The sequence below is a fragment of the Adiantum capillus-veneris genome, chromosome 22 (genome assembly GCF_014529385.1).
Source record: "Adiantum capillus-veneris isolate H3 chromosome 22, ASM1452938v2, whole genome shotgun sequence".
Taxonomy (NCBI): Eukaryota; Viridiplantae; Streptophyta; class Polypodiopsida; order Polypodiales; family Pteridaceae; genus Adiantum; species Adiantum capillus-veneris.
In genome coordinates, this window is record NC_140952.1 from 41,647,909 (window position 1) to 41,668,406 (window position 20,498).

The window sequence follows — 20,498 nt, forward strand, 5'->3', positions numbered from 1 at the left end:
GAACCATCTCTTATGGCATTGTGAACGTAATTATTTCATTAACGATGCTAATAATTTTCATGACATGTTATTTTTGGAGTCTATGATCTATGTAGGATTGATCAAAGAATTGATTTTATGAAGACAAACTTGGTGACAATAAAAGATTTATGAAGATATGTTTGGTGATGCCATATTGATGACAACATGAAGACATGTTTGGTGATGCGATATTGATGACAAGCTACACAGCAGATTCACGGAGACACTTTTGATTACAAGCTAATCGATAGCTTTTATACCTCTTTATTGAACCTTTGTATTCATTATTGTATTTGATAGGATAGGAGTAATGTAACTCCTCATCAAACATTCATTGTAAAAGGAGTGATGTAGCTCCTCGTAAACATTTGTATATTTAATGATTTTTATAATATAACGGTGGGTGTATATAGAGCTGTGGGTTTTTCCCTTGATCCCCCAAGGGTTTTTTCATCCACAGCTAGGGACCCTTATTTGAGCGGGGGTGTTGAGCTTATATGTGAAGCTACTCAATATATGGATTCTCTATATATGGTACCCAGGTCCCCTCTATATATACATCATCTCATGTGTGTATTCTACACACTTTGGGATTCTACTTCTATGTTCTCTCCTTCTCTCTCAACAATAAATCCCACATGCTGCAAGAGGGCGATAGGGTGGAGAGGACTCCCCTGGCCTTAAGACAGTGATTGGGGTGGCTTTTTTTCTTGTGATGTGTTGTGGTGTAATTTACTCAGCCTATGTTGAACAAATACTAATCTCACTTTGATTGGTCATGACAGATTTTTACGAAGGCATTAGTGCAACAAGCACCCCCTTCCCCCTTCTCTCTGTTTCTTACATATATATATTTATGTTTGCTTGATCATTAACGATACACTTCAAAGCAGCCCGAGCACCATCTCTCTCTCTCTCTCTCTCTCTCTCTCTCTCTCTCTCTCTCTCTCTCTCTCTCTCTCTCTCTCTCTCTCTCTTCCTCTCTCTCTCTCTCTTTCTCTCGTGTTTTAGTGTGTGAGAGTGTTCCATTGGTGTTAGGGTTAGTGTAAATTCCTTGCTTGTTTGTGGGTTGCTCTAACGATTCTCCACTTTTGCGTCCTAGTTTGCTCTTAAACTAGGTGGTGTCCCTTGTGTAGTTGGGATTTGGCTGGGGGTTTGTTGTTTTGGTTTGTGTTGTGTTGTGCCCTAGCCCCATTGAGCAGCACGGGAGCCTTGAAGGGTGTCTAGAGGTTGCTCTTCTTGTTGCCCGCCCCGGACCGCCTCACTACCATTTACAGGATTACTATGCTAGAAGACCACACTAAGACACATGGAAATTTTAAATGATGCCTTCCAAGTTGTTCAATCAACCGATTCTCTGTAATGCATTTCGGACCCATGTAATTATGGGGCACAAGAAGAGTAGCCTTGAAAAAGTCAAAATCACCAAAATACCTTGTCAGCAACCAAGATCCAACCAAAATGTTTGTAGCCATATGGGCAGTTTTATTAACTAATGGAAGCATCTTTTTCTCGGAAAAGAAAAGGCTTCACCTGTATCTATGCCTTATGCTTAGTTAGAGCACCCAAATCTGAAGAAAAATGATGTATTCAACATTATACAGTGTGCTAAATAAAATTTCTCTAATGTCCTTGCTCCCACACAGTTACCCACTGCTGAAGATGACTCTCCTTAGTCAAAAAATGACTGTTGCCGAAGCAATGAATGAGCTGGAAGCTATCCCATCCCCTGTTTTGCATCTTCTGAAGTGGATCACTCTGATTGTTCATGCGTCTTCCTGCCCTAGACAGTCTACTTGTTGTTCTCTGTCTAGTCTCGCCATATGTGCAGTTTTATTAACTAATGGAAGGATCTTTTTCTCGGAAAAGAAAAGGCTTCACCTGTATCTGTGCCTTATGCTCAGTCAGAGCACCCAGATATGAAGAAAAATGATGTATTCAACAATATACAGTGTGCTAAATAAAATTTCTCTAATGTCCTTGCTCCCACACAGTTACCCACTGCTGAGGATGACTCTCCGTAGTCAAAAAATGAATGTTGCCAAAGCAATGAATGAGCCGCAAGCTGTCCCATGCCCTGTTTCGCATCTTCCGAAGTCGATCACTCTGATTGTTCATGCGTCTTCCTGCCCCAGATAGTCCACTCGCCGTCCTCTGTCTAGTCTCATTCTGGTTCAACATAACCTGTTGCATGGCTGTGCCCGCCAGCTGATATATACCAGTGTGTGTGATTACCACGCCCCTCGATTCGTGTTTATCCTGCTCATCTCCTGTTCTTCCAGCATGTTTTTTCCTAGGGGGAATCCATCGGCCATCTGTGGCCTGCATTCGAGTCATTACCTTCTGATCCATTAGGAGCAATACTGGTCTTTTTACCTCCCGTCTATCAAGACGGGCAAACGACCCAAATCCTTTTGGCTTAGCCTTGCACCGGCCTTGCACCGGCCAAGTGCATTCCCTCGTGCTATTATCTCTACACCTCCACACATGCATGTTGTTCCATAATTGAACGCATCCCTGTATTGGGCACCTTCTGTGTGGTCCCATATGAACTCACTGCGCACATTCACCTTTCGTATCAATTGAGTTTGAGGGTCAATCATCATGATGACGAGACCTCTGTTGTTCTTCGTGCCCGCCAACAGCTTTGCATGTCTTCACCGTCAACGGGCCCTTTTTGGCTCCATTGACTAGCCAATTAGGGGACTCATTAGTCCAGCAATCAGGCTGCCTTGGCCAGCTTCCATGACTTCGATCGGCGCCCATTTCAATCAGCACCACAGTGCCTCTACTCAGGGTGCAACAAACAGTTTCCCAACCATCTGCATCCTTAGTCAGGCGGGTCTAAGACCTCCATCTTTCCATGCCAGCCTCAGTGCTGCACCCACTAAGCATTAGTACCCGGTACAAGAAAACAAGCATAGTAATCATTCTAGGTTCAATATTCCAAAACCCCCACACCCTTACATTTTTGAGAAAAATTTCCGCTCAAATTCTGTTATGTTCCCATATCTCGCTTGACTCTCTAACCCGGACTACGGTAGTCAATGCAATCTGGGCCAGTAATAATGTCGCGCGCTGTCTCGCAGGACACCTCGAGAAAGTGGGCATCCAGCCCTCTAAAAGCATCATGTCTGGCCCATCCGAACAGACTCGGAGACTCCAGTTGCACTCAACCAAGCTTCGTGCGTCTCTAGCCAATGGGGTCTCTCCTCAAGAGTACCATAGTCGAGAACTGGCTATTCGTGTCCTCTTTAGTTCCATACAAGTTCATCCTCGATAGGGCCTGCTTCTTCCAACCGAGTTGTATCCTCACGGCGACTGACCTCTGTGGATCGGCCCCACATAGCTTAGGTCCCGCAAACAACCCACAAGACTGTTTCGAAAACATTTTCCGTCGAATCTCCATAACCCCAACTGAGGTCCGATCACTGTGCATTACTGTTAGGTCATGCCCCCAATATTGTCCTGCTGTTTCTTGCACATCAATGTCCGTTCGCATCAGAATCACACCCATCACCTCTGGTAACTCACTGCTCATTCCAGCTGAATGCAAGGAATGTGACCACCGTTTCCAAGCATCCCCACAACTCTCTTTACCACACATGCCCCAAGCCAGTTTTGCTCATAGCTGGCATTCCTGCATCCCCGACCATCCTCGGGTCAAGGCAATTCGTACCTGTACTATAACTACCATCGGCGGATGGGTTCGGCATCAAGCGCGTCCCCCGTCTCAGCAACATACAATTGGTTATACGTGTATCAACTGGCCCTTCCTAGCCCGCATCCCTTACATTCATGTCACGTCCTAGCATCACGATATCCATGCAACGCTCCATGTTCACCGTCTCATCCTGACTTGACGAGCTGCCCAACCTCAACTCCTCGCATGCCCGAGGCATAACGCTAATGATCTGCACAACCCCGTTCTCAGGCACACAGGAGGCAGCTGGCTGTAGTTCACCTTGCGATGCATATCTCGGACTTTCCCCATCACATGGGAAGTAGGAGGCCGCAAGGTCTACCTGGTGTTTCTCTTCATGAATTTCATTGCTGCCCATTTTGCATGGCCCGCTAGCCACCAAACTCCCAAAGCCTGGTTTACCAACAATACCGCAAAATGTCACATCCACCCTATTGGCGTCACCGAAGGCCTCATCCAGCCTTACATCTTGCCAATTTCCATTTTCTGGCACAAGCATCAGTTTATTCCGTCCTGCCAGTACTTGCTTCACCCCGTCATGCAGGGAATAGACGTCAACCCGATCCGCTTGGTATTCCTCTTCTCTTTCTTCACTAGTACAATACTCACCAATTAAGTACAGCTCGCAGGCATATCAATAATGCATTGGAAAAAACAACATCATTCTCCAACAGTGCCCCGACTAGCATCGCATCTTGAATTCACTCACCCATGTCAAGGTCTTGTATAAGGCCTTCCTTTTGAGCCCGCTTAAAACATCCAAGAGCTTTCTTGCCATAGCCATGTTAGGAATATCCTTCCACAAATGTGTTCCAAGAGATGACATTTTGGACAGAAAGTTAATCAACAACATTTTGTGCTTTGAACAAGGAACCACATTTGGCATTTGCATCCGGTTCATTGAGCTTCCTTGCCACACCATAATCTGTAGCATAAGGAAACATGCCTTCAAGTTGAAAGCATAGGTGATTGCATCTGCCACCTCCTTTGGCATCCATATCGACCAAGGCATTGCCAAGCACAACATGTTTTGCCAACAACCCCTGACTAGCAATCTCATTATGAATTTTCTCACCCATGTGAAGCTCTATGTAAGGCCACAAACCTTTCAAGGTGCAAGCATAGGTGATTGAATTTTGAGAAAGTTCTTCCCTTTGCATCTGCCTAAAACATCTTGGAGCTTCTTTGCAACAACTACGTTGTACATAATCTGCAATGAACCTGCTCCAAGAGAAGAAATTTTGGACAGAAAGCTCATCAAAACAACTTTCCGTACTTTGATAGTGGCACCACACTTGGCATTTTTTAATGGTTCCGAGAACCTTCCTTGCCACATCATGTTAAGCAACACAAGGGCACATGCCTTGAAGTTGCAAACATAAGTGATTGTATCTGTAGAGAGGCCCCTCCTTCGCATCCGATGACACCATCGAGCTTTCTTGCCACAACCATGTTGGGCATATCCTCGGTTCCTAAACACAATATTTTGTACAAAGACCTCATCAAGTTGTTTCACAAGGGCACCACATTTGGCACATGTGTTTCCAACACCCCTTGGCTAGAAATCTCATCACGACTTCGCTCACCCATTTCAAGATCTTGTGTAGGGCCACATGCCTTCAAGGTGCAAGCATAGGTGACTTTTATTTCTCCCACTCTCTCACTCTTTCTCTGCACCTGACATTCAATTTCTTCTACTTTATCCAAAGTGCTCTTCTCGCAATTTGTTATGCTCTTATGCCTGTGTGGAGGATCTGAGATGATGTATGTGTGGAGGATCTGAGACGATGTATGATGCCCCCATATCGGCCATGCCTTCTCTTTTTCCAAGCTCATGTTTGCCTCTGCTTATTAATTACCAATTGTGCGGTCACAATGTTATGAATCCTTTTGGATTCCACAACAACGGCATGCCCATCAAGCCTTTGTAGACAAGCTGAAGCGTGCGATTGAGCAGTTAGGTAATCCTCCTCAGTTTCCCGTCGATCAAGAAACTGCAGATTTAGCAGATCAATAGCCAAATGTAGCATGGCCCCCATGTACAGAAGTAGCAAAGGAGGCCTCACACATAGAAGCTGAGGCGGCGAATACTCATGTTGGTAATTATTTTCCCAGGTCAAGTAAGAGAAAGAGTACAAAAGCCAAAAATCTAAAGCAGAGGCAAAATCTGGTGGTGAGGCCTATCAATGGAGGATTATGTCATCTCTTGGCATCTTGGAAGATGAGATTCCAAGCTTCACTCACCCATCATATTGGTTGACTTACTTTCCTGACAATGCCATTGGAGATCTCAAGTTTCTTGGTACCGATGTTGATTGGCATCGATCATTCATCACCACAGACATGAATCCTTACTACGACTCTTTTGTCAAATGGCAGTTCAGAGCTCTGAAGAAGCATGGAAAATTGGTCAAGGAATTGAGGCACACCATATACTCCCTCATGATAGGCAGCCTTGTACGGATCACGATAACCCCAGGGAATAATGGCCTAATTAATTAACCCAGAGTCTTGTCCCTTGTTAGTATATTAATGGGAGGCTACATTTAGTCTGATAAGTTAAATTCTCCGTTGTAGACAGAGGTTAGTGACAGAACACAGCATTTCTACATCTAATCAACTAATCATATGTCAGCCAACTATACTAATTAACTCACACTCAATTGCGGCGATTTCCAAAAGTCTGACTCCTCCACACTCCTCAAGGTCCCGTGTCTTGTCCAACACACCATCTCCTTCTCTTGCATTGGAGGCACATCTTGCAGAGTAGCTTAAGAAACCAACTCATGGAATTAACTCTTCATCATATGAGCTAATGAGTTTGGACTGGATGTGCAAGGCCTTGGATGTAGTGATCCTCACCCATAAGTCCGTTCGATAGATTTTCATCTCTACACACACATCAAACCCCATCACTCCATCACCACTGCATTGTGCCAACAAAGGGACACAAAAACACATGGAAGACATTGCCAAAAGTTTTTATCTCACATTGCAGGCACATCTTGAAGAGAAAATTAAGAAACTGACTCATGGAAATCGCTCTTCATCACATGATCTGATGAGCTTGGACTGGATGTGCAAGGCCTTGGAGGTAGTGATCTTCACCCATGAGTCTGTTTGACAGGTTATCTTGCCTACACACACATCAAACCCCATCACTCTATTGCCACTGCATTGCACTAACAAAGGGACATAGCAACACATGGAAGACATTGTCAAAATCCTGGATGTGTGCTGCCTTATCAAAGGAACCTTGTCAGAGACAAAGGCTTAAGTGAAGGCATCCCATCATGCCCTCAAACGCATCCAATGCCTGAACTTGGGGAGGCAAGGGGATATAAAGCAGGCTCTTTGATTCCACTTTATTTTATCTGCATAGGATGATAAGGAAAAGGACCAATTGTATCGATCCCTTGTGAATGACGGAAGAGAAGTAATGCCTTCTTTAGGATGAAGCCATAGCAGAGCAAAGAACATCCCCAGCATTAGGAGCGGAACCATCCACTTCAGCAGCCGATAGTAATGCATGTGAAACGTAATCGAAAACTCATCGCTGAAATAAATTCATTCTTATCTACCATTTCCAGGATTACTATGCCAGAAGACCGCACTAAGACACATGGAAATTTGAAATGATGCCTTCCAAGTTGTTCAATCAACTGATTCTCTATAATGCGTTTCGGACCCATGTGATTTTGGGGCACAAGAAGAGTAGCCTTGAAAAAGTCAAAATCACCAAAATACCTTGTCAGCAACCAAGATCCAGTCAAAATGCTTGTAGCCATATGGGTAGTTTTATTAACTAATGGAAGGATCTTTTTCTCAGAAAAGAAAAGGCTTCACCTATATCTATGCCTTATGCTTAGTTAGAGCACCCAAATATGAAGAAAAATGATGTATTCAATAGCATAAAGTGTGCTAAATAAATTTTCTGTAATGTCCTTGCTCCCACAGAGTCACTCACTGTTGAAGATGACTCTCCGTAGTCAAAAAAGGACTGCTACCGAAGCAATGAATGAGCTGCAAGTTGTCCCATGCCCTGTTTTGCATCTTCCAAAGGCGATCACTCTGATTGTTCATGCGTCTTCCTGCCCAAGACAGTCTATTCGTTGTCCTCTGTCTAGTGTCATTCTAGTTCAGCATAACCTGCTGCCTGGCTGTGCTCGCTAGCTGATATATACCAGCCCGTGTGATTACCAGGCCCCTCGATTCGTGTTTACCCTCCTCATCTCCTGTTCGTCCAGCATGTTTTTCCCTATGGGGAATCCATCGGCCATCTTTGGCCTGCGTTCGAGTCATTACCTTCTAATCCATTAGGAGTAATAATGGTCTTTTTACCTCCCGTCTATCAAGACGGGCAAACGACCATAATCCTTTTGGCTTAGCCTTGCACCGGCCAAGTGCATTTCCTTGTGCTATTATCTCTTCACCTTGACGCATGCATGTTGTTCCATAATCGAACGCATCCCAGTATTGGGCACCTTCTGCGGGGTCCCATATGAAGTCACTACATGCATTCACCTTCCCTATCAATTGAGTTCAAGGGTCAGTCATCATGACGACGATATTTCTGTTGTCCTTCCCTTCGTGCCCGCCAACGGCTTTGCATGTCTTCACCATCAGCGAGCCCTTTTTGGCTCCATTGACTAACCAGTTCGGGGACTCATTAGTCCAGCAATCAGGCTGCCTTGGCCAGCTTCCGTGACTTCGATTGGCGCCCATTTCAATCAGCACCACAGTGCCTCCGCTCAGGGTGCAACAAACAGTTTCTCGACCGTCTGCATCCCTAGTCAGGCGGGTCTGAGACCCCCATCTTTCCATGCCATCCTCACTGTTGCACCCACTCAGCATTAGTACCCAGTACAAGAAAACGAGCATAGTAATCGTTCCAGGTTCGATATTCCAAAACCCCCACGCCCTTACATTTTCGAGAAAAAATTCGGCCCAAACTCTGTTATGTTCCTGTATCTCGCTTGACTCTCTAGCCCGGACTACGGTAGTCAATGCCATCTGGGCCAGTAATAATGTCGCACGCTGTCTTGCAGGACACCTCGAGAGAGTGGGCATTCAGCCCTCTAAAAGCATCATGTCTGGCCCATCCGACCAGGCTCGGAGACTCCAGTTGCACTCAACCAAGCTTCGCGCGTCTCTAGCCAACGGGTCCCTCGTCGAGGGTACCATAGTCGAGAACTAGCTATTCGTGTCCTCTTCAGTTCCATACAAGTTTGTCCCCGATAGGGCCTGCTTCTTCCAACCAAGTTGTATCCTTATGGCGACTGACCTCTGTGGATCCGCCCCACATAGCTTAGGTCCCACAAACAACCCACAAAACCGCTTTGAAAACATTCTCCGTCGAATCTCCATAACCCCAACTGAGGTTCGATCACTGTGCATTACTGTTAGGTCATGCCCTCAATCTTGTCCTACTGTTTCTTGCACATCAATGTCGGTTCCTATTAGAATCACACCCATCACCTCTGGTAACTCACTGCTCATTCCACCGGAATGCGGGGAATCTGATCACCCTTTCTAGGTATCCCCACAACTCTTTTTACCACACGTTCCCCGAGCCAGTTTGCTCATAGCTGGCATTCCTACATCCCCGACCATCCTACTTGTACTTGTACTATAACTACCATCGGCAGATGGGTTCGGCATCAAGCACGTCCCCCGCCTCAGCGACATACGATTGGTTATACCCGTATCAACTGGCCCTTCTTGGCCCGCATCCCTTACATTCAGGTCACGTCCTCGCATCACGACATCCATGCAACACTCCAGGTTCACCGTCTCATCCTGACTTGACGGGCTACCCAACCTCAACTCCTCGCATGTCCAAGGCATAACGCCAATGATCTACACAGCCCAGTTCTCGGGAACAAAGGAGGTAGCCGGATGTAGTTCACCTTGCGATGCATATTTCGCCCTTTCCCCATCACATGGGAAGTAAGAGGGAGCAAGGTCTACTTGGTGTTTCTCTTCCGCCTCTTCATGCATTTCATTGATGCCTATTTCGTATGGCCCGCTGGCCACCAAATTCCCAAAGCCTGGTTTACCAGGAATACCACAAAATTTCACATCCACCCTACTAGCGTCACCGGAGGCCTCATCCAGCCTTACATCTTGCCAATTTCCATTTTCTGGCACAAGCATCAATCCATTCAGTCGTGCCAGCACTTGCTTCACCCCGTCATGCCGGAAATAGGCGTCAACCCGATCCGCTTGGTATTCCTCTTCGCTTTCTTCACTGGTACAATACTCACCATTTAAGTACGGCTCGCAAACCAACAACTCCACATCCAACAGAGCATGACTAGCACCACTTCCGGTTTTCTGCATCTCTTCTTCCCCGAAATAGGCATCAGCGTAGCCAGGGAACATTGCATCCAGCTTGCTTACCAATTCTTCCTCGCCCATTTCTTCCTCATAACACTTATCCACCATACTTCCTTCTCCTTCGTCCACACACAAAGCATCCGTACTCATCTCTTCTTTCGTTTCGAAAACGGCATGACTAGCACCACTTCCGGTTTCCTGCATCTCTTCTTCCCCAAAATAGGCATCAGCGTAGCCAAGGAACATTTTCCCATTTCTTCCTCATAACACTTATCCACCATACTTCCTTCTCCTTCGTCCACACACAAAGCATCCGTACTCGTCTCACAAGAGAGAGAGAGAGAGAGAGAGAGAGAGACAGAGAGAGAGAGAGAGAATTGTACCTGCCTTTACTTCAGAGCGGAATAGATTGCGAGAAGAGCAGGTTCAATAAAGCAGAAGAAAGTGAAGTCGGGTGCAGAGAAAGAATGAGAAAGTGGAAGAAAGAAAAGTCACGATCTATAGTCGTGATCTCATTTGTGTCTTTTCGCTAATGTGGCATAGCTCTCCTTTCAGCTTTCAAAAAATAGTCTTTGGGCTAACTACCCTAAAAAGATATGATGCTAGTAAGGGACAAAATCAAAACATGGTGGAGCTATACCTTAAGACTACAATAAAAGGGGTTCTATTGCTGCTTCGCTTACTTCTATCTGCCTCATTTACAGGGAGTTTTGATAGTATTGAGTTGAGTCATAGTTTGCCTTGCAATCTCAATAGTCAAGGGTATTTTGTAAAGGATGAGACTCGAAAGGCCTTACTGTGTCCAATGACAAAATGGCACCCCATGAGGCAATTCCAACAACCTATCCGGCCCTTGATGCCCACCAGCCAAGCCTAGTGGGTGTTCCATTTCATTCAACAAATCTTGGACCTCTCCGAGCCTCACCTCTTTTTCAGTCCCATCATCCAGCATCATCCATCATCCATCTTTTTCAGTCCCATCATCCAGCACATAGGCATAAGCATTTCCATGGATCCCGTTTCGGACACGACACATTCTTGTTCCGCACTAGTTTGCTTTTCCCAGTCATGCGGGAGGTAGGAGTCAACAGTAACCTATACTATAACTACCATCGGTGGATGGGTTTGGCATCAAGCACGTCCCCCACCTCAGCGACATATGATTGGTTATACACGTATCAACTCGCCCTTCCTGGCCCGCATCCCTTACATTTAGGTCGCGTCCTAGCATCACGACATCCATGCAGCACTCTAGGTTCACCGTCTCATCCTGACTTGACAGGCTGCCCAACCTCAACTCCTCGCATGCCCGAGGAATAACGCCAATGATCTACACAGCCCCGTTCTCGGCCACAAAGGAGGCAACCAGCTGTAGTTCACCTTGCGACGCATATTTCGCCCTTTCCCCATCACGTGGGAAGTAGGAGGCAGCAAGGTCTACCTGGTGTTTCTCTTCCGCCTCTTCATGCATTTCATTGCTGCCTCGACATCAAGCACGTCCCCCGCCTCAGCGACATATGATTGGTTATACGCATATCAACTGGCCTTTCCCCCGCATCCCTTACATTCAAGTCGCGTCCTAGCATCCATGCAACGCTCCAAGTTCACCGTCTCATCCTGACTTGACGGGCTGCCCAACCTCAACTCCTCGCATACCCGAGGCATAACGCCAATGATCTCCACATCCCCGTTCTCGGGCACAAAGGAGGCAGCCAGCTGTAGTTCACCTTGCTACGCATATTTCACCCTTTCCCCATCACGTGGGAAGTAGGAGGCAGCAAGTCATTCGTACAATAGTCATTGTGTGAGTCTTGCTCGTTGGCCATCGATTTTCCCAGTTCTGGTTTGCTAACAACAGCACCATCATGCATAGGCCAGCTGTCGCATACTGGCATTCCCTCCTTGATCAAAAGGTAGGATTACGTAATTTCCTCCTGAGGCTCCTCGTAGTCCCCAAGCTTTACAACTCGCTCGTAGGCCCATCATCTAGCACATAGGCATAAGCATTTCCTTGGATCCCGTTTTGGGCACGGCACATTCTTTTTCCGCACTAGTTTGATTTTCCCAGTCATGCAGGAGGTAGGAGTCAATAGTAACCTTCTGGCACTCCTCCCCACTTCCTTCATTCGCACAATACTCATTGTGTGAGTCTTGCTCGCTGGCCATCGATTTTCTCACTTCTGGTTTGCTAACAATAGCACCATCATGCATAGGCCAGCTGTCACATACTGGCATTCCCTCCTTGATCAAAAGGTAGGATTCCGTAAGTTCCTCCTGAGGCTCCTCATAGTCCCCAAGCTTTACATCTGGCTCGTAGGTCCATTCCCCATTCCACGAGGCAAAAGCAAGCCTTGCAATCAATTTGTGTCCAAGAGACCACAAAAGAAAGCTCATCGACAATTTTATGCTCCTTCATAAAGGCACCACATCTGGTATACATCTCGACCTTAGGCCTTCAAGATGGAATGAGCCTAATCAGCTGCAATTTGCAAGCACCATGCATCGTAACCACCAAACCATACCCCAAGCAACCTTCAGTATTAATGACCGAGCCATGCGAGGTTTGTAAAACCATCCTCAATAATCGAAAACATTTCGCATAGGGTCATAACTAACCTTCCAGCATATTCCAATCACCCATCCAAGAGATCATCTCGCTCAGAAAAATGAGTATCGTCACTTCCATCAGGCATAACTTGGGTTACTAGGGGACGTGGGACCTCTATTGTAAGGGAACATCAAGAGAATTGCAAAATTTTATACAGCGGCCACAAATGGCATGTGAAGAAGACATAGAATGGCAAAAGATATGATGTCAGTAAGGGACAAAATCAAAACATGGTGTAGCTGTACCTTAAGACTGCAATAAAGGGGTTCTATTGCTGATTCGCTTACGACTATCTTCCTCATTTACAAGGAGTTTTGATAGTATTGAGCTGAGTCATAGTTTGCCTTGAAATCTCAATAGTCTGGGGTATTTTGTAAAGGATGAGACTTGAAAGGCCTTACTGTCTCCAATGACCCAAGTACCGCAAGAACAAAACCAAGAATAAGACCATTGTCTCTAACTAGAAAGCCGTGTTGTGATAGGACCCTCCACACATCCAACAAGTCTTTGAGAAGGTCATTGTGAGCTCAATGCACATGCCATCCTTGACCCTCTACTGAAGATGAGCCCGTACCTTTATTCAAAAACCATTGCTCTGCTCTGAAGGCTCCCCTCTACTTATAAAAGGTTACTATATGGTTATCTATGAGAGAGAGAGAGAATGAGAGCACGCACGTGATTATGTGTGTGTCTATGAGAGAGAGAGAGAGAGAGAGAGAGAGAGCACATGATTATGTGTGTGTGTCTGTGAGAGACAGAGATAGAGAGAGAGAGAGAGCGAATTGTACCTGCGTAAGAGATTTCTCTCGGAGGGAAGCCAGTAACTTGGCAAAGGAAGGTTTGAAATTGAACGTCGGGTGAGAGAGAAAGAAAGAGAATGAAATGTCGCGATCCTATTTGCGCCTTTTGGTTGACTTGGCATAGCTCTCCTTTCAGCTTTTAAAAAATAGTCTTTGAGCTAATTGCCCTAATCACTTTTCCATCCACTTGCTAACCTCATGTACCTCTTTCTTGCATGTCAAACATTAATTTTTTATTAGAATCATATTTACAAAATTTACAAACGGCCACACCAAACTGATAACCAAAAAGCACTTGAAAACCACAACCATATGTACAAAGGCTTTGACTCCTCCATACTTTTCTCTTCTCAAATGGGTTGCCACCTCCTTGTCTGTCAATGTACAACTTGAGCCGCATACCATTCACCCTGTTCCGAATACGCTTACCATTTGCTCTCACCAGCTGATAGGTTCCATTTGGTAAGGCCTTCTACACCTTGTACAGACCTGTCTACTTCCTCTTGAAATTCCTGTGCAAAGTGAAATCCAATTAGCTTTCATACTTCATCATTAGGTCTCCTTACTCTATCTTCTTATCTAGAAGGTTTTGATTGAATTTGGCAAGCTACTTCTCCCATTTCTTCACATAGTAATCCGTTGATGCCTCCCTATCCATCTATAAATCTTTAGGAGTGGAAATACATCATGTAAAACCTCTTGCTAAGTGGAAATGACTCACCACATTCCCTTCAAAGAACCTAACTAAGCAAGCACTCGCAATAATTCCTCTTTACCCCATAGACCAACTCAAAAGGAGTGAGATTACTAGCCACTTTGTAAGGTGTCCTGTACACCCACCTAGACACTTCTCTAGGTTTTGCTTCCCACTCTGTCTCCTACTTGTATACATATTTTGTCAACATTTTGATGATTTTCCCATTGGCACTCTCCACTAGACCATTGCATTCGGGATGATAGGGTGAGGAAAGTCGATGTTGAATTCCTAGCTTCTCCCACCAATGCCCGCATTAGCTTGCTTCTAAATTTTTTACCCCTATCGAAACAAGAACTTAAGGCCCCCTAAAATGGCAACAAAGGTTATAAAAAACAAACAGGACCACAACATGTGCAGTTACCTCCTTCACTACCTTGGCCTCAACCCACCTTGTGCAGTAGTCAATAGCTACCACAATATACTTCTTACCACTTGTAGAATTTAGAAGTGGACCACTTCTTGAAATCTCTTTGAGTGATGATGGCCCCCTAGAACTAGGCTACTAGTCATCTTTCACCCATGTTCTGGCATGCATGATAGGTTTTGCACCAATAATGCACATCTCTTAATATGGAGGGCCACCAAAAACCTACTCTTAGCACCCAAATTAGCACCCAACCCATTTTTATGTTACCCTTTTATATGTGAAAATGTTAAAAAAATGAAATTTAATAACCCCTTCTACTGCACTCACGTGATAGTCACATATTTATTAAGTGAACACTCTCACCACCCCCCCCCCCCCCCCCCCCCTCTTGTGTCAAACCCAAATGTAGAGTGAGGTACTCCGCCTCATTGTTGACCTGGACATCCTCTAAGTCATAAGCCTTTGATAAGATAACTTTTCCATGTGGGTCCTATATCACCACCCTCCATCTTCTTTCCGAACTACTCTCCAATATGCCCCATCAAACTACATGGTAAAAGCCTCCTCTAAATTATGCTCCTCTTTAGCTTCATCACATACCACCCTTAAACAAGCTGGCAAATCAACACACTTATTGACCAAAAAATATACCAAGTGCGCTAGACTTGTGCGGTCAACCTTGAACTTGAACTTGAACTCTTGCAACTCTCGTACTCACTTTATAATCCTATTCCCTGTCTTCAAATGTAACCGGCCACTTTGGGCAATAGATTCTTAGAATTCAACACAAAAAGATTGCACACAATCAAATTCACTTTAAACTTCCTCCAAGGAAAGACTAAATCCGTCACCCATTGCACCACTTTGGTGTAGGCCATCTCTCCAAGACCAATCACCCTGCTCTCAAAGTAGAAAGGCTTGTAGCTTCTTCCTACCTTCTACAACAACATCGCTCCAATCGAAACCATACCTAGTATCGTAGACCCATAGAAATTATCCTCTCGGTTGGGAGGACATGCCATTGGAAACTAATACAAGATTTTCTTCAGCTTGTGAAAGGATTCATGTGCTTTGTCACAGGAACAAAATAATAGAGATAGACAGCAAAGACAGAGAAAGAGATCTTTGTATTGATAGTGTTTGATACAACAGAGGAGCAATAAAATATATGGGCGCACTCCGTTGTACGGAGCTCGAACCTCCCGACCACCCCCGAGCTTCAGTTCGCTTGCATACAGCGTCTCACTCGCACTCGCACTCGCACTCGCAGAAGAGAGATCGTTGAATGATCCCCAAAACGCACCACCCGTCTTTCTATTCAGATTTTTTCTCAAAATCATGCGACCTCTCAAAATAGCCGCTTTTCTATTTTTGGCGTTCGGTTGACTCGACTTGCGCGCCAAGTATACGTGCAAGAATAAGGTAAAAAACGTGATCGCGAAGCGATCCATAAAGGTTAGATTTTTGGAACTTTTTTTTCAGTTTTCTTCAACTGAACATAACTTCCAAACGGAGCCAAAACAACCCAAGTCCGTCTCACACAATCTTGTTTCTCTAGCTGCGCTCTTCGACGTCTATGTGATGGAAAATTTCCATAGCCCGCTCTGATTTGCTGAAAATCAACCTGCAAAACAACATTTTCTACAAAAACGATGCAAAAACAGCAAATCCCACTTTTTTTCTTAATCTTTGGCCCTCAACGAGCATCAAACCATCAAAATCTCTGAAGACTCAGAGAACCAAAGTTGTTCCTTATAACACAGCCTTCAATTGCTTCATACATCACTTTTCCAAAATCCCACGTTAACACCTTCAAAAATTCCCCAGAAAGTGCCTTCCGAATCAAAAACTTTTATTGGACGAAAACAATCCACATATCCTTCTACACAGTGGACTAACTTGAAAACGACCAAAACTTCTTAGAAAAACAAAATTTATTGCTAAAACACCTCAAAATCAAGTCCTGTTACAATCTCCCCTTTTCAAAATTAACTCTGTCCTCAGAGTTGGAAGGAGGGAAATTCCATTTGCAAAACACTAAGATCAACCCATGATGCATCCTCTACTGGATAGTTCTGCCACTTAACCAAAACTTCCACAATGTCTCTATTTCTCAAATGTTTAATACGCCTATCTAGCACTAAGTCTAGTTCTACTGTCAATGTTCCGTCATCTTTCAACTTAGAGCTGTCCTGTAAAACGTGATGCACGTTAGGAACATACTTTTTCAATAAACTCACATGAAATACAGGATGCACTTTGACATGAGAAGGCAATTCCAATTTGTAAGCTAATGAACCAATGAGCTTCAAAATTTTAAATGGCCCAGCAAATCGTGGAGACAATCTCTTATCCTTTCCAAGAATCAAATGAGACTTCTCGGGAATAACCTTTAAGAAAACCATATCACCAGTTTCATACTCCACAACCCGATGTTTCTTGTCATAATACAATTTATGTCTCTTTTGACCTTCTCTAATATTCCTCCTGATTTTGGCCAACTCGTTATCCATTTTCTCAAGCATCTCACGTGACAGTTCTACCTTATTCCTGGAGTTAGAAAATTAATAGGTGTGGGACAGTTATAGCCATACATTGCCTCAAACGGAGTCATCCTAATAGATGAATGATATGAACTGTTGTATGCAAATTCAACCAAAGGCAAATATTCATTCCAATTAGATTGGTTTTCATTGACATACATTCATAACATATCTTCTAAAATACGATTCACTCTCTCCGTTTCCCCATCTGTTTGAGGATGAAAGGCAGTAGACATGCGTAACTAGGTACCTATAGAGTCAAAAGTCACTCTCCAGAAATATGAAGTGAACGTAGAATCTCTGTCAAACACTATGCTCTTGGACATGCCATGCAAACGAAATATCTCTTTCACAAACAAGCGTGCAATGGTCAAAGCACTATCAGCTATTTTTACAGGAAAGAAGTGAGCCTGTTTTGTGAGTCTATCTACCACCACAAAGATCGAGTCATACCCTCCACAAGTAGTAGGAAGTCTAACGATAAAGTCCATGGATATAGACTCCCACTTCTGTAAAAGAATTTCGAAGGGTTGAAGGTCACCAGGCATCCTCTTATGCTCAATCTTAACTTGTTGACATTGAAAGCATTCACGCACATAATTCTTAACATCCAATTTCATACGCGGCCAAAAGAATGAACTCTTAATCTTTTCATATGTCTTATTCAATCCAGGATGACCAGAAAAAGTTGAGTTATGACACTCATGCAGAATTTGATTCTTAAAAGCGGAATTTGCACGAACACGCAAGCGGTCATAATAATACAGATTTTCCTTATACAAGTGATATATGTTCTCATACATCTCACCAATATTCTCACGCAAGAATTTCAAAATAGGCATGTAAAAAGAATCATTTTCAACTTCGGCATGTATCTCATCAATCAAATTGGATCGCACAACAGTCAACAAATTACACATGGGCCTACGACTCAATGCGTCTGCAACTTTATTTTCTTTTCCACACAAATACTTCAAATCAAAATCATATTCAGCCAGCAATTCAATCCATCTCCTTTGTTTGTTGTTTAACAATGGCTGCGTGAAAATATACTTCGAACTTTGATGATCAGTACGCAATTCAAATTTGACACCAAGCAAAAGATGACGCCAATTCATGTCAATTCATGTTGCATAGTTCAATTCATGTCGTCTTAATTTCCTAGACTCATATGCAACCACTCTTCCTTCTTGTGTCAAAACACAACCTAGTTGTTCACCACTAGCGTCACATGACACAACAAATGGTTTGCCCATCTCAGGAACTTTCAAAACACAATTTTCCGCTATTTTAGTCTTCAAGGTCTCAAAAGCAGTCTCACAGGTAGAAGTCCACACAAAACCCATTGTCTTTCTTGGTCAATTTGGTCAAAGGACTTGCTATCTTAGAGAAATCTTTAATGTGTGCTCTCTCATATTGTGCTAGACCCATAAAGCTTCTGACATCTCTTAATGACTTTGGTGTTGGCCACTCCACAATAGTCTTAACTTTGTCAAGATCAATGTGAATCCCCTCTTTAGAAATCACTCTTCCCAAATACACAATTTGATCCTTTGCAAAAGAGCACTTACTTGCTTTGGCATACAACTTATGTTCACGCAAAACCTCAAATGTTTTCTTTAAGTGCAATGCATGATCTTCTTCATTCTTATAATACACAAAAATATCATCCAAGAATACTAGAATGAAGTCATCAAGATACGGGTGAAAAATATTATTCATTAAGCACATGAAAGTTGTTGGTGCATTAGTCAAACCAAAAGCAATAACTGTAAATTCATAATGTCCATAACGTGTACAAAAAGCAGTCTTTGGAATGTCCTCGGCCTTAATGCGGATTTGATGGTAGCCAGAACGAAGGTCGACCTTTGAAAATATTGTGGCACCACTCAAATGGCTAAGCAATTCATCTATGTGAGGAAGAGGATATTTGTTCTTAATGGTCTGTTTGTTTAATCCCCTGTAGTCAATGCATAACCTATATGTACCATCCTTTTTCTTTTGGAATAACACAGGACTACCCCAAGGAGATACAATAGGTTTAATTAAACCCTTTTTCAAAAGATTATCAAGTTGTATCTTGATCTCTTTAAGCTCATCAATGTTGAACCTGTATGGAGCCCTTGAATAAGGTGCTGCTCCTGGATATAGATCTATGGCATGGTCTACCGCTCTAGGCGGAGGCATACAAGGAAGATCGTCCGGGAACACATCCTTAAATTCATGTAAGAGATCCTCTACAAATTCTGGATTTGTTTCTTTCTGTTTATTCCTAGAGACTTCTTTAGTCTCGTTACCAAACACAAGAAATGTCTCACACCCTTGTCTCACCCCCCTCAAAAGTTTCATGGAAGAAATCAGAAGTTATTTAGTATTTCTCTCCTCAGCTTTAATCGCATGACCATCTCTGTTTTTAAAAACCAATTCACCCCTATCACAATCAATCAAAGCATGATTCGCAACCAACCAATCCATTCCCAGAATTACATCCCGTTCACCCATGCCAATAACATAAAATTCTCCCGAATGTTTCTCTTTGTTCAACAAAAAAGGTATGTTTTGAATATGACCCTGTGTATAATGTTTCTTCCCATTGGCCAATTCTACAGGTCTCCTAATGAGGGAATCAGAATTCAATTTCAAAGTCTGTGCAAGCTTGTTAGACATAAAACAATGCGTACTACCCGAATCAATGAGAAAATTCACAATTTCAGTTCCTATCTTACCCCGAATTCTTATAACGGATGCCCTTAAATGATGAACAGACGTTGTCATACATTTCATAGGAATTTCAGAGCACTTACCTTCCTCACTCGCTTCCTCAATCGTGGTGTCCACCGCATTCATATTGGCTTCCATTCGTGCAAGAACCACCTGATCGATCTCCTTGTTTGGGCATTCGAACGTCTTGTGACCTTGCTCACCGCAATGGAAACATAACCCGAATTTCCTTGCTCGTTCTAGAAAAGCAGGATCTTGAAAAATTATTGGGTGGTCTTCTCTGATTATTTGTAAAATTCCTTCGGGGAAACTCAGTGTTTGTCTGAAAAGGCTTATTCTGCGTTCTATGCCCGATAGATATAGCTCTGCTTGGAGTAGGGTTGCGGCTCTCATACTTCACCTTCTTCTCATAATTTTCGGCCTTCGCAATCGCATCCAGAAAATCGGTAGCCCCTGCACCCTTTACTTGATAATACAGATCTTTACGCAGTCCTTCGATAAATTTGTTTGTCAACGCCTCTCCTTCTACTTCAGGTGCATACTTGTGAAGTCGCAAAAACTTCTCCTTATAGTTATGTACAGTAAGACTTGGCTCGTCCTCAGGTTGTTGCTGAAACTTGTAAAATTCTATCTTTTTAT

General features: G+C 43.7%; 2 protein-coding genes and 2 pseudogenes across 2 annotated transcripts; all 4 read right to left on the bottom strand.

The window, feature by feature from the left end:
- Positions 1 to 3,333: 3,333 nt before the first annotated feature.
- LOC147429209 (uncharacterized) lies at positions 3,334 to 4,508 on the bottom strand (annotated as a pseudogene).
- Positions 4,509 to 8,994: 4,486 nt separating this feature from the next.
- On the bottom strand, positions 8,995 to 9,724 carry LOC147429210 (uncharacterized; annotated as a pseudogene).
- A 24-nt stretch (positions 9,725 to 9,748) lies between these two features.
- On the bottom strand, positions 9,749 to 10,213 carry LOC147429211 (uncharacterized; the record flags this gene model as incomplete). The annotated part of the gene is made up of 1 exon (XM_086494989.1): positions 9,749 to 10,213. A coding segment is annotated over exon 1 (465 nt), but the record flags the coding sequence as incomplete, so codon positions are not given.
- Positions 10,214 to 19,502: 9,289 nt separating this feature from the next.
- LOC147429212 (uncharacterized) lies at positions 19,503 to 19,997 on the bottom strand. The gene has a single exon (XM_086494990.1). It carries the CDS (start codon positions 19,995 to 19,997, stop codon positions 19,503 to 19,505), a length of 495 nt encoding a protein of 164 aa, XP_086351116.1.
- Positions 19,998 to 20,498: the final 501 nt, after the last annotated feature.